Raw genomic sequence first — 27,636 nt, 5'->3', positions numbered from 1 at the left:
AAGATTCACTGTTTCAGTTGGGGTAAAGCAAATCCAAGAACTTCAGCTTTTTACAGTGAGCTTGTGTGTTCTGTTTTTAAACATGTACTTTGGAACATTCTATATTTAAATTTCAGCAGTGATTATTTACTCACTGACCACAAATGCTCCATAAATGTCTTTGTACAGTACCTGCTATGCAAGAGTTGGACCGAGATGTTCAAACTTGAAAATTGATGTCCAAATATCACTGGCAGAGGTGTGATGGGGAAGTTGGAACACAGTAATTCCCTTATTCTCAGTGCATGCTTTTCTGTAGGTTTTGATCCTGTATGAAACAAATCTGTACTGCTAATTACTGTCATCTGGCCCTGGTGTTAGCTGCTACTCCAAGGTGGTTCACTTACCTGGCAGCCCTGGGCTAGGTTTGATCACCTCAGCAAGTGCCCACTTCAGTAGGGGCTGACACAGCCAGCAATCTCACCGAGGTGCTTGACCTTCCTTCTACAGTAGGAGCATTACTGTTGTCTCACTCTGTTAATAATAACTTCCACTGACTCATGCTTTTTTTTTTTTTTTTTTACCTTGGAGCTTCAAGTGAGGGAGCTTCAAGTCTTCCCTGCTCATACCCTAAAGAAGCATCTGAGAGTCTTGCTGGATTGTGAGGAACAAGAAGGTGACATGTAAGCAGACCAGGATCATCTACATGGTGGCTGCTTCTTGCTGCTGCCCCTGTGAATTTTATGTTTTAGAGCAAAAATCATGGCAGTATCATGGCTTATGTGAGTGTTTACATGAATACAAGCACAGGTCTGCACTCAACATAATTTGAATTAAAAGACTGCTGTTCAAGGAAATGGAATGTACTACCTATGAGCACTGGGAGGTGTCTTGGAAGATATTCCAGATCTTGTCAGGCCAGCTTTAGATAAGGTCTGGGTGTGAAAGCAATGTCCCCACCAGCTACAGGCTGTGGCAGCCCCAGGAGGTGAATCAGGAGTGGCAGCGCTGTGCCCCAGTCTGGACCTCTGCCTGCTGGGACCTGCAGAACAGGGCTTAAGAAGGACGACAGGAGTGGGTGAAAGGCTGGGAGAAATGCTCCCTTAGATCATTCCTTCCTTAGGAACCCTTGTTTGGGGAAGTATAATACTGGATTTCTTTCAGAGGCCTCAGAGGTTTTGGTAAAGCTAAACTGGGATATTATCCCTGAGAAAACATCAGTGTAAATATCCATTTTAAGCCACTAGAGTAGATTGAAACATTGCATTTGAATTACTTGTACTAGCTAATTTGTTGATCTACACAAAAGGTTAGCTGCAATTTCAAAGCTAGTTCTATTAGATTTTATATAATGAGACACTTTATTACATTATAGTAGAGCAGACCCCGTTGTTTGTGTGTTGTTTCAAGTGCTTTACTTTGCTGTTGAGACCTTGCCATCAGTCTTGGTGTCTGTAATCTGTTCTGTCGGTCAAAAATGGGCATCAAAGGACTTCTTTTGTTTGGTTTTTTTTTTGAGTCAATCTTCATTGTTACAAAGGCTTTGAGAAAGTTTCTGGTATTTTTGTACAGGAAACTTGTAGGAGACAAAGCAATAATAGGCTGAAAAATAAAAAGCTCTTTGCCAAGTAGCATAATATCACTCTAACCTCAGGCTGTATCACAGTGAAAATTACTAGCTAGGGTCTTTTAAAATATTTTCTGTCAATCTGCTTATTACATTATATGAGAAAAGGTTAAAAGTGACATGTTTGCATGGTCTGCCATAGAGGTGCCATTTTCTCTGACAGACATCTGTTACTCGATTATCATTATCTCGCATTTCTTAATTTTCTAGTCCAACTCTTAATAAGGTCTCCAGCATGGAAGGCTCTGTTCAGCAGCAGGCTGGGAAACATTCTCCTGCTCTTTCGCAGAGAGAACTTCCAGGACTTGGTCTCCATTAAAAGAAATGATCAAGTTTGTGCTGCAACAGTTCATGATTTTCAAAAACATGCTGCTATTTTAATGTTCATGGTATTTTGCCCCTAAATATTTAGACCGTGTCATGGCAACAGCTGCTTTTAGTTCTAAATTTGTTTTCCCATCTTTCATATAAGAAAAAAATGACAGTTTCAATTTATTCCTCTTAAATGTAAAATTCAGTATTTTAAACTTTTATTAACTATAAACAGCTATACCAATGGTTTGTGATCTGCTCTGGATTCTCTATGCAAATGGAAATTACTATATTGATTGCTATTATGAAGAGGCACCTAAAACTGTAAGATAAAGGCAAATATAATGTATGTACAATATGTATTGTAGGCTTTTTGGAAGGGGGATGACAAGTAGAGGGTAAGTAGCAAAATTAGTATTCCCAGTACATATTTAAAAATCAAGAAGTAAGCTAAAAATAATTGTATCATAACAGGGGCAATCAATGGTCCAATTTTTTCCAGTGCATGAGTGCAAAGCGGATTGAATAACTGAATGTACAAATTCTTGATGTTAACAGCTGAACATTTTATTGTCCAAGACAGGGCTAAGGAAAAGGACATTAGATCCTTAAATGTAACTATTGACAAATGCACCACAATTAATTGTTACTACTGTCATTATTACTAGTATATTTGAAGAGTGCTGGAAGTAAAATGTAGTGGATTCCACAATAGGTACTTCCTGAGTGAATTTGGATGATTTCTTACCTTGGTTAAAATAAGAAGAGACTTAATTCTCATGCAGAAATCCTGCATTCCTTTTTAGAGTACTGTGATCAGCAAGTAAATCAGTCAAACAAATTTAATGAAAAAAGTGCATGCAAGTTTTTTGTCTACATAAGCAATACACAGGACTTTAATGGGTATTCTATTAAAAAATAAACTGTTCTACTCAAATTCTGATTGCCAACTGATTATTATAATTACTTATTAAACTTGCATACATTTATAAGGGAATAGGACAATTTACAGATATAAAAAGGTGCAATGACTTAATATAAAAAAGAAAAGTGTTTTGACCTTTTTTAAAAACTTTCTAAGTCTGAGAAAACCCTACTACTCTACTACCTAGCAGTACTGAGTCTTTACAGTTCAGTTGAAATATGCTGCTAGCTTTAGGTCTGAAGTGCCACTGCTTTATGCAGGATGGTTAAGGCAAGATATGTACTAATGGCTGATGGAGAACAAAAAGATTTATAATTGGACTGTGCTTATGATCAAGAAACTACACCTTGCCACAGGAGGAACACACATAACAGACATACAGATATTTCATACAGTTATTCTATACCATGGCTTCCCCTATTTGTTTTAAAGTGAGAGTAAGAATCTATACATGCCATTGTGTGTACTGATTTGCACAGAGCCTGCTGGATTGCTTGATCCAGGAAAGCTCCTTTCACTTCCTTAGTGGAAGTAACCATATCATTAAAGTTACAGTTTGTCATACGTGCATCCTCCTCTGAATCAGGGCTGTTAGCATTGAATAGGACTAGGAATTGATACTAAACACTATGTCTTTGTAGAAAATTCATGATAAAATACTTATTATGCCTCTCTAATATTAAAGTTTTTTTCAGTGTTTTAAACAATTTCTGTAAGAGTTTTTTTCCTGTTGGAAGGTATAATTGCAGGTTTTCTTTCTTTTCTGGTGCAAGACTTACAAACACATTCTTTAAGATCATTACATTATCTCAAGTACCTTCAAAAAAAGCTTCCCTCTGATCAGCTCAATGGTCTGTGTATTGCAGGAGATACAGATAATAGAGTTATTCACATAAATTTGCATTAATGATACTGAATTTCCTTAAAAGACTAAATTTAATCTACATTTCCAAAAATGAAAAAGCATCACCAATATTTTTCTGATAGGCACACTAGCTGAGCATCAGCTTTATGTGCTGATGGCTGTTTGTCAAAGCAAATATAAAATAAAAGCCTTTTCTTTAAGATATAGGGCAAAACTTGGAAACTGTAAATGCACTGGGCAGCTGAGGTCCCAGTCATGAAAGGCAGCTGGAGCACACCTACATTGCTGTGTGCTTTCACGTTCCAATTAATCTGCTTCTGACAGCATCAAGTCTCTGACAGCCACAGTGCAGACAGACTCTGCTCATCGCTGTTGGGGGCTACTCCTCCCTCACCCTACGGTTATGGAGATTTGGTGCTAGGGGTGATGGGGCCTGTAGCATCTCAAAACCTGCCAGTATTTCTTAGGTTACCAAGTACCACTAAGTCCATCTTTTTTGTCCCTGTAAAATGTCGATGGTTTTAACTTAGCTCTTACTTGAGATTGCACACTGGTTGTTTTCCTTCCTTCCACCTTGCTGCTGTTCATTCCAGCTTCCCTTTGTGCTTGCCAAGCGTTTGTACAACAGGCAGATGTTCTGTGAAATGCTGGATCCTGAACACATTAACTCTTCAGCTGTAAGGTGGATTCAGGAGGAGTAGGACCGTATCAGTGTGGAGCACAAGGGTCACAAGCAGTGTCTCCAGATCCTCCATCCCTGGAGGCAGATAGATTTCATCAGCTTGCCCTAGGCCACCAGAAATGGGACACTTCTGCCCTGAAGTGGAAACAGTTGCACAATAGAGGTGATTACCCCTCACAGCTCTAAGTTCATGACTGGGTCAGCACTGGCCCATCATTACTCCTGGGCTTGTGAGGATTCATGAGGATTCAATCAATCATATGGCCTGTGTGGATAATGGGTATAACTAATGTGCCTGAAATAGCAGCTGGCTTTCTGATAATGGACTTCCCAAAGTGCACTGAGTGTCATTAACAGTATGCATGGCTGCAGGTTGCTTGCCAGAAAAAGTAAGTAAATACATTCATCAGAATTCAACACAGACTAGCATCAAAATGAAATGTACAGTAAAGACACATGAAGAAAATGTAAGCACTTTGGGAATCTGAGGGGTCAAATAGAGATTGTTTTGTATGGGCTGTTCTCTAGTAGTGTGTCTTGTGGAGACACAAGGTGAACCCTGAGATGCTGCTGAACACAGAGCTTAGGAGAGCTGAAAGCAAAACTGGCACCCTCTAACTGGCACCCTGTGGCCTTACCAAGGCAGCATGATGAGAACAGGCAGAACCAGCACCCCAGGAAAAACAGCTTTTTAAGTTGATCACACAGGTTAGTTGCCCGCCATAACTTTTTAAGGAAAGATTGTCAGTTATTTGTCTGCTCTCTCTCTCTCTCATTTTTCCCTGTCCCTCCATGAAATCTGCCTTGGATCATGAAAGACTGAGGGAGAAAAAGGTAACGTGAACTGTTCTCAAATCTGAAGCAAAATCCCATTTCACTACAGGCAGTTTCCTTGACAATAACAATCTCATTAGTCACAATGAAATCAGAACTCATTGTCCATAATGCCTGCAGTAGAAACGCCATGAATGGCAGTTAAGAGAGCCTGCATTTGTTTCCTCCAGGTTTTCTTCAGTCTTTTCCCTAAGCATTCCTAATCCTAGGATGCTTCATGGCCCATTCTTTTCTGCAGGCTGATCCTGAGCTTTTGACACCCTGAGTTGTTGCCAAAACTACACTCTTTTTTGCTGCATGCCTTCTCTCTTTCCCATAAAAGTCAGCTTGACCATGTTGAGAATCAAGCATTTAAATGAAAGCCCTTCCTATGCTGACCACAGAAATTAAGCAGAATTGTTGAGCCTTCCTTCAGGGAGGTGGCAGAGCCCTGAGTGATGGCTATCATGGAGCTTGGTGCTGCTGAGTAGGACTGTACAGAGGGTTGTGATCAGTTAATGCTCTATTTTATTTATAATTCAATATCAGCACAAAAAGGCAGATATAAGTCAAGAGTATTAAATATTTGCTTAATTTTCTTTTTTCATTACATTGGTAATTGTATAGCCCTTTGCAGCTGATTTACACAACTAATTTTTGTGCAAATAAAACAGTTATAAGCACTAATTAGAGTATTTTATTTTAGCAGCACACAATCCCCAAAATTTTGACTTTGGGTATCTATATCTCTTCAGAGCTTAAAGCCTGAGCACCCAGGGAAATGGTGTCTCTTTGTCTTAGCACAGGTTACAGAAAGAGGAAAAGACAAGTAGGTGGTCCCAAGAAGTCTGCTGTCTAGTGGGATTTGTGTTTTTGGCACAAGCATGCTGTCATGACCAAGAATCTACATCTTTTTCTGCTAACTCTGAGGTTGTTTGCTGTAGTTAAAGGGTCTGAGGTAAAACCTTAAAAATGTTTTCTTTAATGGGAAAGAGAGAAAATCTTCCTGCCTTCTTAAAACACCAGATGGCTAAATCCCAAGTCACACAGGTACATAACATGGGCAGCAGGTGGATTGCAGATTCCTGAAGACACAAACACAGTCTATAAAACTCCCACCTTCCCCTTTTGCTTATTTGAAGGCTGTAGTCAACTTCTCTAAACTTAATGTGCTCATGTCTTGTCTGATTCCTAAATCTTTTTGGAACTGACAAACCAAGTCACTTGGGTTTTAACTTTCTGATGGGCCCATTTCCACAGACAGGCTCAGACATCCTCCTCTTCTGCTGAAATCCCCCACTCAGCCAATGTGAGAGATTCATAAACAGAGCAAGCCAAAGGGACCATGTCTCCTGCACTGGCCTGGTGGATAGTCCCCTTTGAGGCTGATAATGACTGGCTACCACTCTGTGGCAGGATGTTCAAATATTTTTTCTTAGCATTTGTTAAGAAAAGCCCAAAACCACGTCTTAAAAAAAAATCAATTGTTGGTATACTCCTTATGTCTCATCTGTGAACTTTTTGACCTGATGCTCAGCAATGTGACAATAGCTTTCAAGATAAGACACTTTTTTAATAAAAGGAAAATATAGAATGATAAAATAGAAGAGCAGTGGGCAGAGAAGATGCTGGAGTTCATCTCTGGTCTGCCTAGTGCTCAGTTCTGACAGGATTGGTATCAGTTTTTTAATGAAATCACATTTTAATGTGACTTGCACACATTTATGTAACACTTAGTAAGAATACAGTAGCACAGCCTCAGGCTTGCCTTGGTGACCAGTCCACCTAAAAGAATCAGAACCTAACCTTCTCCAGAGATGGCACAGCCAAATACTGCAGAGCCATCAACAACAATGTGGTATGCTCAAGTATTTTTATCAGAAGGATATGGAAGTTCTGATCCAGAAACACATAGAAGTTGCAATATCTTAATATTATAAAAGTTATTTTAAGTAATTTTTGACTTTTATTTGCAGAACTGATTTTTCTTTGCACCTTCTAAAGCTCCTTGTAGTCAAAAATGTATATGCAAACATGCCAGTTACTTAGTAAAAAAAAAGCCTAAAAGTTTAGAAGACCTAAAAGCTAAGGCATTTTTCCTAGCTTAGAGGTAATTTATGGTGCAAATCTCCATTTACTGAGAAACATTATAGTCCTCCAGCAACTGAACCCTCTGCCTGACCATCTTCATATTTCTCCTGCCTAACTTTTAGGAAGTGCGTAAGAACAGGAAATTAAAAAAAATTAATCTCTTTTTAGAATGCTCACAGAATAAAACCTTTCCTTGATGATACTTCTTTTGCTTTTGATTAATTCTAGGGTTGTACATGCTTCAGATGACTTGCATGTTGCAGTATCAAGTAAGAATAAAAGGTGCTTCCTTGAAAATGAAGATGTGATTAATTTAAAATTCCCTGGGGAAAAAACTGTAGGCAGCAAAGAACTGTCAGGAAGTTTATAGCTACCTGTGTGATATATTCACCATAAAATGCACATCTAAATCAGGTGGCTGCTTTCTTCCATTAGTAGCACTGGGATATGCAGAAGCAGTTGTTCAGTGTAAAACAGCTCATGTGAGTTAGAGAAAGCAATTAAATTAACTTGAGCCAGGCACCCATACAAACTTCTCCCGTGGCAAATAAATGCGGAATTATAGACTGTCATTGCCTTAAAGGATTTATTTGTAAAGTACTGCATAAGACAGAGAGAAGCATACATATTCTATTTAATGATGCAAATATTGTCAACTATTTAATATGTAGTATATTTGTTCCTGAGAAGCCAGTGATATTTAGAAAAAGTAGGACTTATTCCTCATTTTGAAACACATTTCTGGAGCAAATCCAAACCAGCAGCTGGGATTTTATGACTCCTGCAGGATCCTGAAAAATCCCACATTCAGTCCTAAGGAATTCTTACTCACATTCAAAGTGATGACACTATAAATAAATAGCTACAAAATGGCTTATTGTGGACTGAAGAGTAGGGCAATCTACTTCTTTATTCCTCTGACCTGCAATTTTGCAGAACTCCAATGTTGGCAAAAGAAATCAACTGGAGGATCAGAACTACAATGTTAAGGTTCAATGTTTGTATTTTTATCATTTGTAATCGAAACGTCAGGAGTAAAAGGTGGATATCAGAGGTAATATGTAAGATTTAGGACATGGATGACACAATCGTCTGAAGTTTTATTTCATTCCACGGCACTTGAAAGTCCAGGTGTCTTTTAAGAAATGGCAGAGGTAAATGCCAAAGTAATTTTCTTTTTAAAGCAGTTATATTTCTATACACTTTATTGCCTTTAAACCTGTTCCTGGCTGTGTATTCTCCAGGAACTCTTGGGACAGTTTTCTGCACCTTCTCCTTATATTGGTGCCTGCTGGGCTGAATAGCTGCAGAGTCTTTTCTCTCTCTGTTTTCTCTGCCTGAACACCCCAAAGGCATTGTGTGGAAGTTTTGCCCTGGGAGTAAAGAATCTAGCTGGAAATCTTTATTTTATAATGCTTAGAAATTCACATGCACACTCACATTTTTCTTTAGAAATATCAATAATACCGCCCTGGACAGGGATCCCATCAAAGATCAAGGGAGGTCCCTGCATCCCCCCTCCAACATTATTTAAGTAAAAGGATTATGAAAGGAATGAGAATATTAGCATAAATATGTCTCTTCTAAAAGAAAAGAGATAAGACTGTGGTTCAAATATGCAGGAAATCCAAATTCAGAGCCCCCAGTAATGAAACAAAAATATCAATAGTCACATGATTCAAAGCTGACATAAATCCAGTCTGATACTTGTAACTTGGTAAAATGTTTTTGATTTGTTAACAGCACATTGCTGTGTTTTGTTCTAGATCAAGTATTACCTGTCCTCTCACAGGGCGCAAGAGTGTGGTCAACAAAAGGAATGCTCTTAATTCAACCGAAATCCAGGATATGCCTCCTCTGTTTGGATCTCTGGTACTTGATCAGTGATCCTGCAGCACTACTGATGACAGCACTGCAGCCCAAGTGCAATCAAGGGAAAGCCAGGAGCTGCAGCTTTCATCAATGGGATTTTAAACAAGGGGATCTCATGAGCACCAAGACACATTCTTCTTGACATGCTGGCACAAAGTCAACCCAGAAGAATGCTGTGTCAGGAAACTGACATGAAATTTACAGCAGAAATTAAACCCTTCAGATTTTCCTCTGAGTAGAGGGTTCATCTGGAGGGTTCTTGTTTGATTACTTGAAATTACATAATTTCTATAAACGCAAGGATGTTACAGACAATATAAAAATGATCACAACATAATTGTTAGGCAGGATGAAGCTCTTATAGGAGTGCAGCCGCAGAAGTGCCTCAGAAAATTAAAAAGCTTCATCTGTACTGCTATCGTTATTTTCAAATGACACGCAAACCTGCCACTTTGAATTTATTTTCTGTAAAAATTAAAAGGAATATTTAATCATCACAGCATTAGTTTCCTGTTAGGACATGGCTGTGTCAGAAATCATTTTAGTGGTGAGATTTAAGGCCTTTTAGTCGTAAGGAACTGCCTGTAATACTGACAGAAATTTGACCTGTCACAACCGGGTCCCGGACTCTTTATGGTGCAAACTCGGGTTTATTTGATCGGGGGCTGTCCCTGCCCTTTCTGGGAGCTTGCCTCTGTTTTAACTCCTTGTAGCCCAGCTTTCGCACACCTGGGTGCAGGGAAACTGGCCAGTCAGGAATTGCGGAGGGACCGAGCCCATGTCAGCGCTGCGAGGCGAGGGACCGGCGGGATGGCCGCGCCGGTGGCCACGCGGGGGCCGAAACTCAGACCCTTGCACCGGTGCGGAGTTTCACGCCCCGGGAACACGAGAGCCCCGGCCGCAGCCCCGGCCCGCTCCCCGCGGCAGCTCCGCGGCCCGGCGCGCACCTGGCGGGCGAGAGGCGGCGCGCCCCGCCCGCCCCACCTGGGCCCGCCGCGCCCGAGCGGGGCCGCCCCGCGCCCTCCATTGTGCGGCCGCGGGCTCGGGCCACCTGCCGGCGGCGCCAGGGCCGGGCCGGGGCCGGGCACCGCTCCGCGCCTCCTCTGCCTCCCACAATCCCCCCGCCCACCCTCTCCGGTCCCCGGCTGAACCGGGCGAGCCCGCGCCTTCCTTCCCCGCCTGCCTCCCTCCCGTCCCCCGGCTGGCGGAGCTCCGCCGCCTCCCCTCCCCCGCCCTCTCTCTCCCTCCCACCGCGCGGCCGCCGCCCCTCCGCCGCTGCCCGCCGGAGCCGCCGACTTCCCCCTGAGCGCGGGTCGCCGCCGCCTCGCCCTGCCATGAGCCGCCCCCCGTCGCCGCCGCAGCAGCGCTGAGCGGGGAGCGCGGAGCCATGCCGGGCTGGAAGAAGAACATCCCCATCTGCCTGCAAGCCGAGCCGGAGCGAGGTGAGCGTGGAGCCCCGAGGGCGCCAGCCGCCCGCCGCGAGGGGAGGCGGGCGGGCCGGGGTCTGCGGCGCCGCCGGGTGCCCCCTCGGCAGCCCGTGCCCGGGCGCGGCTGCGGCCGCCCCGCGGTGGGACGGGCGGCCGGCCCCGCGCCTTCCATCTTGCTCCGCCGCCGCGGCAGCAGCGGGGGCTGCGGGGGGCGGCACCCGCGCCGGGCCGGGGACACACCGGGCCGGAGCCGCCGCCTCCGCGGCAACTTTACTTTTCTCCGCGGTGCTGCCGCCCGCGCTGCCCCGGGCCGGGCTTTTACAGCCGGGGGGGCGTGAGCCGGAGGGGTGGGAAGGTGGCTCCGAAGTGACTTCGCGAAACTTCTCCGCGTGTGGCTTTGCGCCGGGCCGCTGCTGGACCTCTCCCGTCCCTCCCGGTGGGCGCCGGGGAAGCGGCAGCGATCGCGCCCCGGCGGCGAGCAGTGCCCGCAGCAGCTGCCCCCAGTCCCGGCAGCGGTCCCGGGACGGCCCCGGGTCCCCGGACCCCGCCGCACGGGTCGGGGGTGTCGGAAGCGAGAAGGGTTTATGGTGGCTTGTAAGAATAAACGATCTGTTTGTTATAATGAAAAAGTGGTTTTGCCCCTTCCTCAGAGAGGGCTTCTGTCATAGGTGGGCGTTGTGTCCCTTGCTCCGTCTTCAGCCTGGGAGTCAAAGACAAAAAGCCTGGGACACCATTTACTCTCAGGTAGTCCCGTCGAATGATGCCTTTGATTTACAGGTTGGTTCCGTGGTAGCATGTGGTGTCCTGAGGCAGGACCTTGGGGTTTGGTTGCTGCCGTGTTGGATAGCTGGATCTCCTGCTAGGAACAGCAACTCTCCGAGTATTCAAAAGGAGGAGGTTTTGTTTGCTTTGTGGAAGAAGTCTTGTTCCCTTGCGGTGGTGGTGGAGGTCTTCTGCAGAACTGCTGTCCTTCTGACTAGTAAATCCTGTCCCTAATGGGAAGTTCATCACAAACATATGACATCATGAGAATAGTTGCTGAAATGAGCGCAAGGTGCTTCAGCTGTGAAAAGCGAGCTTTTGAGTCTTTCCTCTCAGTAAATACATCATTACTAAGATCTGTGGTCATATTTCTTTATGTCACGAATCTGTGTAGCACAGGAATCACAGAAATAGGATGGATGACAGTTGTCAAAATATATCAGATGCGTTTACAGATGAGGGAACTTTAGAAAGGGTCTAATCTGGCTGTGTCAGAAACTGGAAAGATTTTCTCATTTCATTCTGCATAAAGGTTGTGTCATGAGCTGTAACATGCGGACTTGTCTTTATTCAGAGTAAACAATGGTGGTGGTTTTGCTCTGATGGGTTTAATGTCAGACCACTGATTTGGTAACAGTTCTTGTTTATTCTTATTTCTGTTTAACCTCTTTCATCTTCATTATGAAGCCGAATGGATTTATATGTTAATAGTCTTACCACTGATGCTCTTCTTTATTGTATTTCAATTGTGTAAAGAAAAAAAAATCTCTGCTCTGCCTAAAGTAAACGAATGCCTTCTGAAGTATGTTGCATTGTATAGTGCTTAAGTTTTAGCTAATAATTTAACAGGATTCCAGTCACTGGAACTTTCATGATTTAGACTTGGAAAAATAAATGGTCAAAATATTTAATCAGTATTGAATTTAATAGTTCTTGAGTATGAAGAATAGATGAAATAAAGCTTTCAAGCTAGACAGAAAAACGGCTAGTGCAGTAATGAAATGAAGGTGCGTCTTTAGCTAATGTAGGAGTTTAGTGTGGCATTGAGTAAAAGGCAATTACAAATACAGTGAAATTCTGGTTCAGAGCCAGTTATGCTAACATCCCCCTCTTCTGTTTCTAGAAAATATTTCCATTCAGTTAGTCTGCAGAACGTTTTATGTACATTGTGCTATCAGAAGACTTTTGTGAATGTAAATACTGTTATTTTAAACTAACAGTGTAGCTGATAGCTTCCTATGATTTAGATGTGGAGCAATACTGGGTGTGAAATATTTAGTAATATAAATTGTAATTACGTCGCATATACAAGTATGCCTTTATATAGGATGTAAAATATCCACTTATCTATCCCAATTTCTTGTGTATATGGGATAAGAATACTCATACAGAATATAAGAATAGGAAGCATTTAAATACTTGTGTATTTTCATTGATTTTATGTTCCTGTAATCTGATTGTTTTAATCAGTGTTTTGTTCCTGTGAGAGGAGCTAGTCTTTATTCAACCCTATGAACATTGCTAAGTCTGACTAGTAGTAATTTTCCTGTATAACAACACAGACCTGCTAGGTTAATTTGGTGCTGAAGTTTTTTGGTGGTGATCACAACTACAAACAAAACTACAAAACAAACAAACTACAAAATGAAAAGGGATAAAACAACCCATCCAAACCAGAAAAGTACCCTACAACCGCAAACCAAACAAGATCTCACAACAGAGATGAGCAGGTAAGTAGTGCCAGTTTATCCTTGTGCCTCCTGCTGACTTTCCCCTTCAGGGAAGCCTCTCCTGCTGGCTTTATTATATCCACAGTCCATACCCCCTTTCTCTGTCGTAATAATCAGGTACTGAGCAGCTTTAATTTCAAGTCTAGTTGTAGCAGCAGATCTCAACTGGATAAAGTCAGCTCTGGAGGTGCTGGGAAAACTGGGAAGACAAACATTTCCCTGTGGTGAACTATGAGTGGTTTGTACCAGACTTTTTTTCTCCTCAAATGTTACAGGCTTTCTTGAGAGCTCTGTGTCTTCTGCATGCACCTGTAGGGAGCTGATCGGGCCCTTAGGTCCTCAGCAGTGGAAGGAAGGAAGTTGTGGGCACTGGGATGTGAGGCTTGAGGGGTGGGTGGATTTGTTAGAGAGGATGTGGGGGCTGTATCCTCAAGGCACTGCAGCACAGAAGGTTCACTGGGTACCGATACTCTTTTCTCACTCCAAACCAATGCAGCATTGCTTTGGGGAGCACTTCAGGGCTGTTGTATTTCCCTTGATCCTCAGTTCATCTTGGGTGTCAGGAAGTGGATGACAGTGCTGCCACACTGCAGTGCATGCCACAGCATGTTCTGGTGCAAGGAATCAACTTAAAAACTATCCAAAAATATCCAACATTGTTTTATGTGAGGAGCTCTTGGGATATTGCAAATGGTGATAACCTTGTGCAGACCTACTGAGTTTGCTCCAAGTGGGGTTATTTTAGTGTGTTGGTATTCTTGTATGCCCCTTCCTTGCTTTAGAGCCCCCCTTCCATTTGAATATCTACTGCAGAAAGTCCTTAGCGCAGCCTGCGATCGTTGTTCCTACAAGTCATGCGCTGAAATGGAGGTTATCCAAAATCTTGATAAAATCAGAATTTTGCTAATGGAAATTGGCCAGTCTTGGCTGAAATGAAGTAGCAGAGACGTGGTCAATGCTCTTGGCTCACCTTGGCAACAACTGATACTCAGAGTAAAGGGGAATAACCTGGGATAATGTTTCAAGCATCAGTGCATGTATTTGCATGTAGAGTTTAATGTTTGTGAGAGTGCTTTGTGGTGGAGAAGATTCTTTTCTGAGGGGTGGCAATCAGTGGTATTTCAACAAGTATTTTTAGATGTCTTGACTGTGGAAATTATGTGGGATACTTACGTCAACTTAAAAAAAGTCATATTGTGCCGGTTTTTAGTGACTAAAACCATATTTAAGATATGCCGAGCTGCTTTTCTGTGTGCGCTGCAGCACAGCTCCTGGTATTCTGCTTGTCTGCTCTGTAATCGAACGGTACTCTGCAGTGGCTGTGCTGCTTCTGGCTTTCACTGCCACAATTATCACAAGAAATCCTCTCCTTTAGAGGAAAGAAATTGTGCTCTGTGTTCACTAAAAGATTTGTAATGTATACCTGATGCAGTATAGCCTGTTATTTCAAAAATGACATGTGAAGATGTGCTAGTGTAAGACAGTGTCTTTAAAATTCCTTCCTCCCCTGTTTTTTGCCTTAGACGTAAATCAGATCTTGTTGTAAACCACCTAAAACACTTTCTGGGGTGACATCTTCGTAAATACTTTAAAAAGAAAAATGTTATTGGAATTAATGTTGTTCAATATTCCTTACAGTCAAGTTAAATTAAGGTGTTTAATGGAACTCCTGTTTCAACTTCATAGCTGATCAAGTTTGCCAGGAGTACAGAAAATACTACTTCTACATCTTGTATGCTCACTGTAGGACTGCTTGAGGTCCCTTAATGTACATGCATGTTAATTGTAGAAATTAAAGCATCTAAGTACGCTTTGGTCTTGATTTTATTTTTTAAGTAGTATTCATTCCACAGTTGTTTTTCCTCTGTTAAATAGACCAGTTAGGTCAAGGAAGAAGGAAATACTGAATTTTTATTTGCTGCTTTTCTATCCATGTTCACACTTGACAGTCAGGGAAATCAGGTGAACTTCAAGGAGACATTTTAAAGGAAACATTAGGAAACGTTTTAAAGCCCAGGACTCAAAGATAAAAAAATGCACAGGTATTTTGTGAATCCTGCCTCAAATACAAAACTAGCATGTTCTCATGGAAGATGTGCTGACAACAAGCATCTCTCCCTGAGGTTACTGCTGCGTGAGCTTGTCTGCTCATCTTAAGCTGGAAGAGAATCAGTTTCTCAGATAAGGGAAAGATATGTTACTGAATTTAATCATGTTATTGTGGGTTAGCAATTTGCATCTGATCAAATGAGGCCACTTCACAGTGGATATGCTTCATGCTCTTGCCAGGTACATGTTAAAAATCAGCTTATTTTTAACTGAGGGCGTCTGTTGTTTGTATTTCAATCTTTCACCTAGTAAGGCAAGAGGAATCTTTTTGAGCTTACATGGGTTCTTGGAAACTGAAGAGAGCTGCAGACCTAGGATTAGAAACCTTGTACAGAGGCTTTCTGTCTGTCTTTATCTGTTTTCTCATGTGTGTCACATGCCTCCTGAAAAGTTAAAGTATAACCTGGATGGTAGAAAACTTTTGTGAGGGGAGCATGTGTTCCCAGTGGCAGTGCTAAGAATCAGGACTGAGTGTTGGGGATGAATGTTTGGAGAGAGATGTGTGGAAGACCGTCTTTTACCCCAGGGAAGGCATTGCCTACACTTAGTGTGGAGTGCAGATATCTAATACGTGAGCAGTTGGGACATTTGGTCAGTTGTAGTATGCAAAGTGCACTGTAGTTGCTTACATTTAAGGTGATAATGACAGAAATGTAAGGAAGTGTCAGTTTCAGCTACTGACACAAGAGGCTGGCTTGACCAGATTCATTCCCCTCCTCCAGAAGCATCTGAAACAACCACTAAATCTCAGGTTGGAAAACACTAATACTAGGAGATAGATTAATAACAAAATACTGATTGCAAACTGTATATATTTTATTCTTGTTGGGACTTCTGTCTCTTTTCACCTCAGTTTTGATTGAACTGTGTCTTGGACATTTGTCTTTCTATATTTGCTAAACTTGGTGTTGGTGAAGACTGTTTGCCAGGTGGGATGAGATGATGCTCTAGAGCTGGTTTTCAGCAGCATGCAAAGGGCACAGTTTTTTCATTCTTTCTCTTAAAACCAGCTGGGATGGGGAAGATTCTAACACAAGGGTAGAAAAGAGGCAACAGTTGCTCTCTGGTGCCCTTTTAACATGAAAGGAACTGAGAGCGGGCAAAAATCGTCTACATCTCTTGTGATCTGCATAGCCAATTAACAGCATTTTATGAGCTGCGGTATTAAAAGAACCTGTTAAATCTTGTGGGATCTTCATGAAGGTATGGTCTTCACTGATAGCTGAGAGATGATCACTCCTCTGTCTCGGTCATAACCAAGGCTTTTTCCCCTCTGGTAGAAAGAAAGTGTGAGATAAGAGCAAATAAATGATTTCTGTTTTTTTGCAGAGGCAAAAGCAGTTTTTATTCCTGTTTGTCAGAAATGCAGTTAGATTTGTCAGCAGTGAGTGATGGCAGCAAATACTCCAGCTTGCCTCAAAGAACAGCAATGTGTAGAATTTGAAGCAGTAACAATATTTGCCACTGACAGGCACAAGTTGCTTTTTTGTGGATATCTGGGAGCTCTAAAGGGTATAAATTCTGAACAACAAGTTTTTGATCAGACTTTCTTGTACACTGAAACATTAGAGACGTACATAACTGGAAATACAGAAGCTAGAGTGTTAGATCCTTCAGCAATTTATGTGTAGACAACTTCTCTTGAATCTTGGTGCATAATTATATCCCTACTATGGGTTGTTTTTCTATTATTCAAGGTTATCTGAGCTGTCACAGCTCGAGGTTCTCTCTGAAGAGCTGTGAAGACCATGTTGCTCTCCAGTGCTGCAGGAAGTAAGGCTTGATGCTGCACCTGCTCCCCACTGCTTGAATCCGAGTCCTCTTTAGTTGTGCTAATGCTTTTGAAAAAAGATGCACCAAATGAGCAGTTATCTGTAAGAGTCTGGTGGTTGTGGCTGTGAAATTTGGATGTGTTTGATTGTTTTATCTGAGTGTTTTGAATTTATGCACATTGAAATGTTGAAAGAGTACCATCCCTCCTACGGAAAAACAGACTAACGAGATGTGTCGGCATCCTGTGTGGATGGGGTCAGGGTGATCACCTGCTCAGAGTTTCATTTGGGCAAGAGGAGTGTGAGACCCTGTGAAATTCAAAGTAAAATAGTAACATTTATGTCAGATACAAGTAATCTTGATTACTGTATCACTCTACTGGTTTGTTTGGTTTGTTTCTTTCTTTGTTGGTTTTTCCCCCTGTTCCTCTTTCTGCTGGCACAGACTATGCTGGGTGGCTGGGGAACACAAACTCTTCTGGTGTGCCCTCGGATATGAGGTGGCCAGCCTTTTCATGGTTCTGAATGATATTGATGGTCTAATGTCAGGGTTTTTTTCAAAGTGGTTACCAGTGCAAGTTCTGTATGTCACTGATTCTGCATCACAGATTAGAAGCAGTGGCCTTTGCTTAATGTTGAAATAGTTTAACAACAAAATACAAGTAGAAAAGACAGGTAAGCAAGGAGTGACAGTTTTGGTACCAATATATATTCCACAAGGAATTTTGTTGTCTCATCTCTTTGGAAATCACCACAGGAATTGAGAATTCTTGGCATGGCTGACTCAATCTCCATCTTTTTTGTGCCCTAATTTCTTGTTATTAGTAAAAATCACCACTGGGAAGATTCTGCTACTGTGAAGGAAAACTGCTGAGAGTATTTTAATAGTTTCACCATCTTCTTTACACACTGGAATCCCACAGATATTTAGGGAGTTCCACAGTTTCCTCAAGCCAATTTAAATATTCTCTCAAAATAAGAGAAATTATTCCCTGAAATGTCAAGATAGAGATGTAATGATGACAGTTAAAAGTAACTGTCAGTGAAACTTACCAGATTTTGGTTTTCTTTACCAGTGGGGTGAGACTGAAATTTTAACACCACTTTTGTGGGCTAGTAATTTCATGTTGTGTAACTGAATACAAACATTTCCTTATTAAGAGATAGGGTTTTGAATGTTGTACAGTACTGCCAGAATGTGGCTTCTCAGTAACTGTCTTTCCTAGGAAGGTAGGAGAATTTAAAATAACGATTTTTGTTTACTAAGGCACTCTGTGTACTTAGCACTTTCTTCCTGAAGCGGTTTCCCAGTAGGTGAATGTACAGTGGGGCAAGGTCTCTCTGCAGTGTGCTAAATAAAACCAAGACATTTACATTTAATCAACAAAATGAAGAAGAAAGTATCAGTGACAGGTGTGTAAGTGAACCAGACCTTGTTTTGTTTCTGTGGGTATCAGTTGGGGACACAGAAGTAATGCCAGCTTTTCTACAATTGCCTGACATGGAGACCAGAGTTGTGCAGTCCAGCACTTGTTTGTCAGTTTAGCAGCTTCTACAGTGGGACAGTATTCATGAGAACAATTTTGATAGGCAAAAAAATAAGAACAATAGCTGCCACTTTTGGGGGGCTGTAATAACAGATGACATGACACCAAATTCAACAGTCAAAAATACCTTTGTGATAAAAGTGTTCTGCATAGGCAGGAAGAAATAAGGTTATAGGAGATTGTTGTTGGGATAGAAATAACAGACTTGTGGAGTATTTGAATTACATTATTCCTTTTTAAAATTTGAATTACTATCTCTGTGGACCAGATACTAAGTCCTTTGTATTTCTGTTGCAAAGAACATCTTCCCCTGCTTGTCTTTCACCTTGATTACCAGCTCCCCTTTCCTAAAAGTGAGGAACAATCTTGTGCTGCAAGATGACTACCTCTCACCTCAGAAGTTTTATTGGCATCTGAGCAAAACCAGGATGGTTCCAAGAAGTGAGTTGTATCAAGCTCCCTGCTATGCTTTCTTGAAATCTCTTTAAAGCATTGGTAACTGGCAGGATTTTATTGTCACTTGTACCCATGCTTCTCACAACAGGGTTGAGAACTGAGAGGAGGCACTTATAGAATAATAATAAACACATTGTTTTAATACTGTGACAAAAGTTTAATCTCAGTGGCATTTTCAGTGAACTATTTAGTTGTTTTTGTGTTAGGAATGGATTTACAAAACACCTGGGCAGGAAGTGGAGTGGTAGTCACAGAGCAAATACTCTGGGGAGTAAATTTCACTGCCTGGTAAATGGATGTAGTTCTGCTGGATTCTGAAGGTTAATTCACTTGTGACAGCAAATTTACTGAGCCCTTGTACCTGTTAGTGGAAGCTGTTTCTTAGTCCAGGTTCTCTTCTGGAAAGTCAGCGAAGACTGTTGCCAAAAATACATTGCCTCCTTCATGTGTATTTGCCAGTTTTATTCTTCTGTATTTTTACATTTTCTGGATCATATTTGTAAATGCCACAATGTTATTGAATGCCCTGAGAAATTTTGAGCCTGAGCCTTTTTGAAATACCTTATATATTTGATAAAGCTTCCAATCTTGTGAGGAATATACCTGTAATTTACTTTGATTTTTTTAGTCTAATATTAAACTTTCCCAAACCAAAGGATATACCCAAGATGTGGGCTTTAAATTAACTGTGTTGTTAAAGATTCTATGTGCATCATGATTTGAAGAACCAAAGAAATGTCTCCTCTCTTACAGAAATGTTTTGAAATGACAATTTGTAGTGCTTTTAACTTCACCTCTTACTAGGACTGTTTGCAAAATGTTCAGGAGCCAGATAAACCTGCAGGATTTTCATGTCAAAAGTGAAGCAGTTACTCAAATGCTTTCAGCTGAGGTATGGGCAGCTTTATGGAGGGGGGAGGGAAAGAATGAAATGGACAGCACGTAAGGATAATTCAGTATCTTTATAATTGTAGCTTATGTGAGTCAATAACTCAATTCAGGGCTGTTATAGTAGTGAAAACCTTGGGCCTCAACCACAAAGTCTTGATTTGAATATTATAGGCTTTAGTATTCCCAAGCTTTCCTTTAGTATTCCACTTCCATTACAGTGGCTCTAATGACAGCCAGGAAAAGTGGCTGTCATTACAGCCACTGACAAAAATGATGCACTAACTCAGGCTTTTCTTATGGTCTCGCTTTTTTCCTGTGTCTTTCTTGAGTGCACTAATCCTAAAGTTTTTGAAGTTTCCTATCTGCCTAAGGTGTTTCTTTCCCATGTCCACAGTTTTAGGCATGCACAGGTACCTATATTTATTTATTTGTTTAAAAAACAAGCCAAAAAGATCGAGAATACTATATTGTAGTAGTTCCTCATTCTGGTTAGATACATTTCCAATACATTCACTGCTCTTTGTTTAAATATTTAATGTGAACTGATTTTTGCTTTTAAAGTATTAAGAATAATATGAAAAGGGCTTTAATTTTCAGATAACTTGCCCCTCTGCCAGTAAAGGTATATTTTTTAAACCAAAGAAAGAAGATTCAGCTGCTGGCTCTGTATTCTATTTTCTGCTTTCATCAAAGATCAGGGTAGTAGGTAAGTAGTGCCCTAAGCCATGTTCCTATACATATGTTTCTTTTTTGTAAAGTGATTGAAGTAATTTTGAAAAACACAACCTCTAAGAATTTTGTGATGTCTTTCTCAGGTTTAAATATAGGAAGCATCTGTGTAGGTGAGTTATGGAGTCCCTTGTCATTTGAAAAACTAGTCTTGAATATTTTTTCTTTGCCACCTTATAATAAATATCCGGCTAGTTTTTCCTTTTCCATCACTCCTATTTTTTTTTTCTGATCTTACCAGGGTTGGTGGTATTTTTTTTTTCTGACCCCTTTTTGTAACTAGGCATATTTAGTTGCTCTTTAACTGCAAAGAAAGAAGTCAGCATAAAAATTAAAAATAACTTGATTGGCATGTTCATTGAAAATGAACAACTGTCTGGTGTTTAGGCTGCTGCTTTGAAGAAAAGTAGCCTTTAACTGATTTGTTTCAAGTGTTGCTTATTATTTCTTTAATGGTAGTTGTCTGAAATAACAACATAAAATGTCTTTTTTTAATTTGTATGACTTTGCTTTCAGTTATTAAAATGAAAATTCAGTTTGTTTATATGAAACTTATGAATGTTCTAATTGACAAAATATTTAATGCAGTTACGTGAATGCATTTCAATTTTTTGGGACGCTGATGCTCAATTATAGAGCGTTTCCTATAAAATTGAGATACTGAGGGTTGTAGTTACACACATTTAAGGGTTTACAAGGTTAAATGTAAGCATTTTCATGATATTTAAGAGTATGTCTTTTGTTGTATGCCATGCTAGTAAAATACAGTACACAGGGAGCAGAAATGAAGGTCTTCCTGGAGTTGTTCTGAAGTCATTGTTTGTGACAGTATCCTTTAAATAGAACAATTTTTAGCCTAATGTAATGAATCTGTGTTTTTTAAGTTCAAAACACATAAATTACCATATTGGCATGTGGATTCCAGTTAATAGTCAATAGCACACTAAGGATTAAAAGAAAAACAAAAACTTGTTATAAATTGACAATATGTCCAAAAGATCTGTCTGTCAGCAGAAGGTGCACATGAAAGGCTCAGCCAGTAAACTGTCCTGCATGGAATCCCTAATCCAGCAAAGTATTTAAAAATATACACGTTTTTCTGGATCAGAGCATGACAGAAGTGTCAGCTAGACTCTAGCAGAATGAATGGGTGATGCACCTGGTCCCCAGTTCATTTGGTGCTCATCTGAAAAGGTTCTCTAAATCAAGGGTCAAGGTCACTGAAACCTTTGCTGCTTAAGTGTACAGACAGAATCATAGAATGGTTTGGGTTGGAAGAGACCTTTGAACCCCTGTGCCATGGGAAGAGATCCCTCCTACTAGACCAGGTTGCTCTGAGCCCCATGCAACCTGGTCTTTAACAGTGCCAGGGGTGGGGCAGCCACAGTTCTCTGGGCAACCTGCTCCAGTGCCTCACCACCCTTTCAGCAAAGAATTTCTTCCTAATATCTTATCTAAACCTACTCTCTTTCAGTTTGAAGCCATTCCCGCTTGTCCTGTCACTGCAGTTCCTGATGGAGAGACAGAATCCCTCTCTGGCTTCCTTGTAGACCCCATCTAGATACTGGAAGGCTGCTCTGGGCTCTCCACACAGCCTTCTCCAGGCTGAGCAGTCCCAGCTCTCCCAGCCTGGCTTCAGAGGAGAGGTGCTCTAGTCCCTTTGCCAACGTCGTGGCCCTCTGGACTTGCTCTGGCAGTTCCCTGTCCTTATGTCAAGGGCACCAGAGCTGTACACAGCACTCCAGGTGGGATCTCAGGAGGGCAGAGGGGCAGAATCACCTCCCTTGACCTGCTGGCCATGCTCCTTTTGATGCAGATACTGAGAATGAATAATCCATCTGAAGTCAGTGTGCTTAAACTTAAGCCTATAATTTCTATGTTTAAGTGAATCAAAGGGTAATTCTAAAAACTATTTATTTTCTTTAATTAAAGGTCGTTCTCATGATATATGCTAATATATGTTTTGGGGGGTGGGAAGAGAAAGCCAGTATAAAGGATTTAAAATACTGTAATTTTTTTTCCCTGTGTTTTTATTAAAATATTGGGTTTTTTCCCCAGAGAACATGTAAAATATGTTTTTATTTGATGGTATTTCTTTGCTTATTCCTCATATTCCTTGTTGGAAGAGAAGTTAAATGTGTTTAACTGCAGGGTGTTTGACATTCTTTTTTTTTCTGGTGGAAAAATTTTTGAGGTAATTGAAAGATGTTGCATCATGAATGTAAGTAATGTGCAAAACGTGTACTCAGGGCTGGCAGTTTTATGACCAGAAGTGGCACATACCATTTACCCAAACAAGTCTGAGATCCCCCTGATTTATTATCACAAAGAGGCTAATACTATATCACAGTAGAAGGAACAGTCTTTATTGAACTGGAAATATTGGGAGAGTTGTGTTTTTTACATTTTTTTTCTAATTTTTCTTTTACAGAGAGTCTAAAACCCACCAACTTTTCCCTACTGAGTATTTGACTGTAATAGCACTGAAAGCATAGGTTATCACTTTACAAAATAGGGTAGCATCTTGGTTGAAATCAGTAAGAATTTTTGGTTGAATTTGTTGAAAGTAGGATACCTGAGTTGTTGCCAGTTGGAAAGCTGCAGATTTGGGTTAGTTTTTTTTGAAAGCTGGAGTATGGCATTGGATGGAATGACAGGAACACCTGTTAGGAAAGAGGGATTAAACACTCTGGGGCTGTTGCTGTGCATTGGCATGGAAAGGAGGAAAACTAGTGGTGCTATTCCTACTTGAATTTGTATTCCAGTCTTTCTGTTTTTGTGAACTGCTGATGTCAGTACTTTGAAAGTGCTTTAACACCTGGAAGGTGTTAATGAAATTAAGTAATGACAGAAACATTAGAATTTCCAAAGAAACTTAAAAATGCTCCCAGACAAGTCTAAATGTCTTCTGCTTTGTTAATCAGAAAAGAGGACTTTGAGTTCATTGGTTTGTTTCATCTTCAGCAGTGGTTTAAAACCTTAAGCCTTCCTGCTTTAAAGCAAGGTAGGTATTATTTTGTGAGAAAAAAAAGGGCAGATGTGTGGTTGTTGCAAGGTCATGGTAGAGATCTGCTTTGCGGTTGGAACTCTCATGTCTTGTTCTTCTGTCAGTGAAACACTACTCTCTAGTCTTTCCTGTGTGAAGGAATTGTAAAGATTTCTCTGTATTAGTTGATTAGAAAATATAAATAGAATAAAAAAGGCACCTTTTTTATTTTTTTTTCCAGACAGTAAACTATACTTACCTGTGTGAATACAGTATGTAGGAGAGATTGTAAATCCACATGCTCACCCTTAAAAGCATGATCTAATGTCAAGTGGATCATTCATGAAGTAAGCTGAATAATAATAAAAAAGCTGAATGAACCCAAGAGTATTCTGCAGTGTGATATTGCCATATAATTCTTCTAGTGCTCTCTAGCTTTCCAGTCAGTTAAAAAATTAAATAAATTCTCTGTTAACATACAATACTCATATGTCTTTAAATAGATTTGAGTATTGCTATGGTAAAGAACATTGGCATGTCAGTAATTACAATTAATGGATTTTTATTTGTATATGCTAGTTTCCTGTTCTGCTCTTGCATTTAAGTGTGTTTATTGAAGATTTCTTTGAGAAAAAGTCTTAAGGAAACATAATTTGAACACAAATGTTTAATCAGGGGAGAGAGGGACTCTATTTTTTTAATGAAAATGTCATCTTTCCCCTTGAACTGAGGTGCTGAATAAAAGGTAGACAAGAATAAAAGCACTTCTGCTTGTTTGAGCTTCCAAGGGCAAGTTTATTATCTGCCATTGCATAGTTTGGGAGCTGATAATCTGTGAGCCCAGTTGCAAAGAAGAGAGGAAGCAATTTTTTCCTTTGCATGTAAAACCAAGGATTTACATTTAATCTTGTGAAAAATCTACTCTGCCAATACTAAGATGTAAACACCAAGGTGCCTAAGTATGTACAGAAGAATTGTACCAAGTTAGAGTTGGCAGTGCTAGGTTTATGGATGGACTTAATTGTCTTAAGGGCCTTTTCCAACCTGAATGACTGTATGATTCTAAGTTCATCTCTAGGAGAGTGATTTGGCTATTATACTTCATTCTTCCTTCTGATGTTCCAGTAATTTGGGCTACGCTGGAGACAGATTTGGTCTCAGACACCTTTAGGTTTTGCTTCTACTTTACTGAGCTTCTAGAGTTGTCTTTTCGATGGTGATGGACTTAAATACCTCAGCTGCTTCCCCACACTGTGTAACACAGCATTTGCCATTTGTTTTCTGTCTGACTGAGCAGGTGCTGTTCTCTTTCTCCATGACCACCCTTTGGCTTCCCCTAAGCTGTGAACATCATCTGGTGTAGCAGAGAGCTGTAAATAGTTTTTGCATTAGGTTCTGCTTTCAGCTATCACCATCATGTTCTGCTTCTTTCTGAAACTGAGCTTGGAATGCAGTTTTATGTAATTTATCCTTTTTGTGATATTTCAAGGTTGCAATGAAGTAAGGGAGTTATGGGAAGAATTTGAATCTTCAAGGTGCAGTGAAAAACACCTAGAGACAAACAGGTAGAATATATTGCTATGGAAACCTTATTAATTTGGCAGTGATGAGAATGCCAGATTGATACTGCTTCTTTATAAGATGTTTTATTAAAAAAGAAAAAAGTAAAAATCACAAAATCTTATCCAGCAAGTAGGGACAGTGCTCTGGTGTTCAAAGATGTGAACTAATATTTACCCATTCAAGGAAATACTAACAAAATGTTTTATTAGAGAACAGCTTAAAGATCTAGTGGTTCCTTCATCTCCTTCTTTGCATACAGTATAGACTGTAAGCATAATTTGAGATTCAGAATATGATTTGTTTGAAAAAGCATTTAAAATTTTTATTCATTAAAAGTCAAATTAGGATATATAAACTAAGGAATGAGCAAAAAAATAATGAGGTGAAATTGTTTGAAACTGTTTTAATTATGTCTCATGTCATTCCACAAATGTTTTAATTTCTTTTATGGTGAAGTGTTTAATGAACATAAACAAAATGATGTTTAATATTTTATTTAGTTATATTAAAATGAGCTATTTCTTAAAAGGAAAACCAAGCAATTGTTTTCCAGTAATTCACATAACCTTGCCTAAGCCCCTAGTTTATCTAATATTTTTATTTTCCATTTCCTCTATTAGCCTTGCTGTGTTCATGTTATTGTATTTTGGTATTTTTGTGTGGTTTCATAATATTTCATTGTTTGTTTCCTTTAACAATCCTCAGTTTTTGCAAATGTTTTTTCTATTTTGACTGATTTTTGTTATAACAGGGAGAAAAGGGGCGGGGAAATAAGGTTCAAACAGGAACACTGTTTTTTGTGATCATTGTCCCTGTCCTTTGTCACCGCTGTCCGTGTTCTTTGTGGTAGAGGCCTGATACAGCTGGCCTGCACATTGCTTGTCTCTCCTTCATGTCTGTGTCATTGGTCACTTTTCTGAATTTGGAAGACTGCAGCCCAACACCAAGGTCCAGATCTGGATGTTCCTGTACTACAGCCTTGAAAATCCAAAAATCCATCCTTCTCCCTGCTTTTAGAGCTGGTTTTGTGCTTTGAGGAGAGCTCATCACTGGTTTGTCCGTTGGTCCTCTGCTCTTGGGCTACCCTTTACTCATTTTCCTCAGATACCCTGATATTGCTCGTAGACTGCTCATCTCTTCATTGTCATTAGAAGTCTGTACTGATTATGCAAGAATTATTAATGTCACCAGTTATCCCTGTTTCATCTTGAATGTCAATATTTTTCTGTTTTGTTTCCTTTTTCAAGGATCTTATATTCCTAGTTTAAACACAATCCTAGTTCTTCCTGGTTCACATTAATTGATGGAAAAAAATCTAGCAGGAGTCATAGAGTTAAGAAAAGTCAGAACTCATCCATTAACATTTCTTTGTACTCAGTTAAACCACTGATAAGGTTGATAATTTTTTTAAAATTGAGTTGAATATACCTGCTTATATGTACTTTGATGTAAGATTTTTCTGATTTTTTGGGCTAAATGTTTGAATTTGCTTTCTGCATTATATATATATATATGAATATATATAATTTTAATTTATGTGTCAGTCAGTTAACTTGATTATTCAGGAGATGAGTGGGAGGATATGTATTTCTGCCTATGTATAGGAGAGCTTGGCAAACCTGGGCCCTCTGATTGAGAGCTCTCAGTTCCAGATTCCTTGCTGTTTAGCTGGAATAGATTCCAGCTCCTCTTACAACTTGCACTGTGGGTTTCTGAGCTCTGCGTCTGGGAATAGGGAAGCCCTGAAAGCACAGATCGTTTCAAAATGTAAAGCAGGAGCTCTGGAGCCCTCTGTCGCTAGGCTCTCTGCACGTTGGCATATCCTAAAGCCGTGTATCCAGCAGCTCAGCATGGGAATTACCAGAATTCACGTATGTCTGGATTTTTAATGAAGTGTTCTGTATGTTGAGGTTATGTTTCTTTTTTTCTCTTGAAGCATTTATGCTTTGACAAATCAGTAATTGGAAAAGCTTTGTCATTGTAAGTATCGATAAAAAATAAAGTTAATATGCCAGGCAAGATGCCAGCTTTGCTGTTTGAACTCAGAAGCATTAAGTTCAGTGGCACTTCAGAGAGAGAGAATGTAATGAAGAAAATTGTCATCTGATCATATCTGAAAAGTGTACACGCTGGTGATGAAGGACGTAACTTCTTGGAAGATGATCAAGTATCAAAGACCACATAAGTTGAAATAGTTGGGATTGCCTGCTTGGTGTTGCCCGTGGTTGTCTTTCTGGAAGTAGGATAGATGATTTGATGTGCCTTGGACTGACTTCCTCACGCTGTCAGCCCATCTGCACGTGGTGTTGTGAGTGGTGGAGCAGAAGTGAGCATGGCTCTTGCAAAGCCACTTTTGTCTCTTGTCTTTTATTGGAGGCTAATTGCTCCTGAGAACGTATGTGTTCAACAGCGGGCAGAACTGAGCTGCTCTGGCAGTGTTCCTGCTTCACTGATTGCTTTGGAGCAGCAGGGTGTGAGTACTGTGGCAGCCATGGTAT

General features: G+C 40.5%; 1 protein-coding gene across 3 annotated transcripts in view; it reads left to right on the top strand.

Annotated features, from left to right (window-relative positions):
- The first annotated feature begins 10,401 nt into the window (after positions 1 to 10,401).
- GRIP1 (glutamate receptor interacting protein 1) overlaps positions 10,402 to 27,636 on the top strand; it is a 304,055-nt gene continuing 286,820 nt past the window's right edge. For 2 of the 3 annotated variants that reach the window (XM_064419429.1, XM_064419424.1), the window contains exon 1: positions 10,403 to 10,608. In XM_064419429.1, coding sequence (XP_064275499.1) covers positions 10,554 to 10,608 — 55 coding nt within the window. In that variant the 5' untranslated portion in view covers positions 10,403 to 10,553. Of the gene's footprint in view, positions 10,609 to 27,636 lie in introns of all 3 variants that reach the window. The other variant, XM_064419422.1, reaches the window with a different exon arrangement.

The sequence above is a fragment of the Passer domesticus genome, chromosome 5 (assembly GCF_036417665.1).
Source record: "Passer domesticus isolate bPasDom1 chromosome 5, bPasDom1.hap1, whole genome shotgun sequence".
NCBI lineage: Eukaryota > Metazoa > Chordata > Aves > Passeriformes > Passeridae > Passer > Passer domesticus.
The sequence above is the reverse complement of the archived record's forward strand: the minus strand, read 5'-3'. Positions and strand labels throughout refer to the sequence as shown.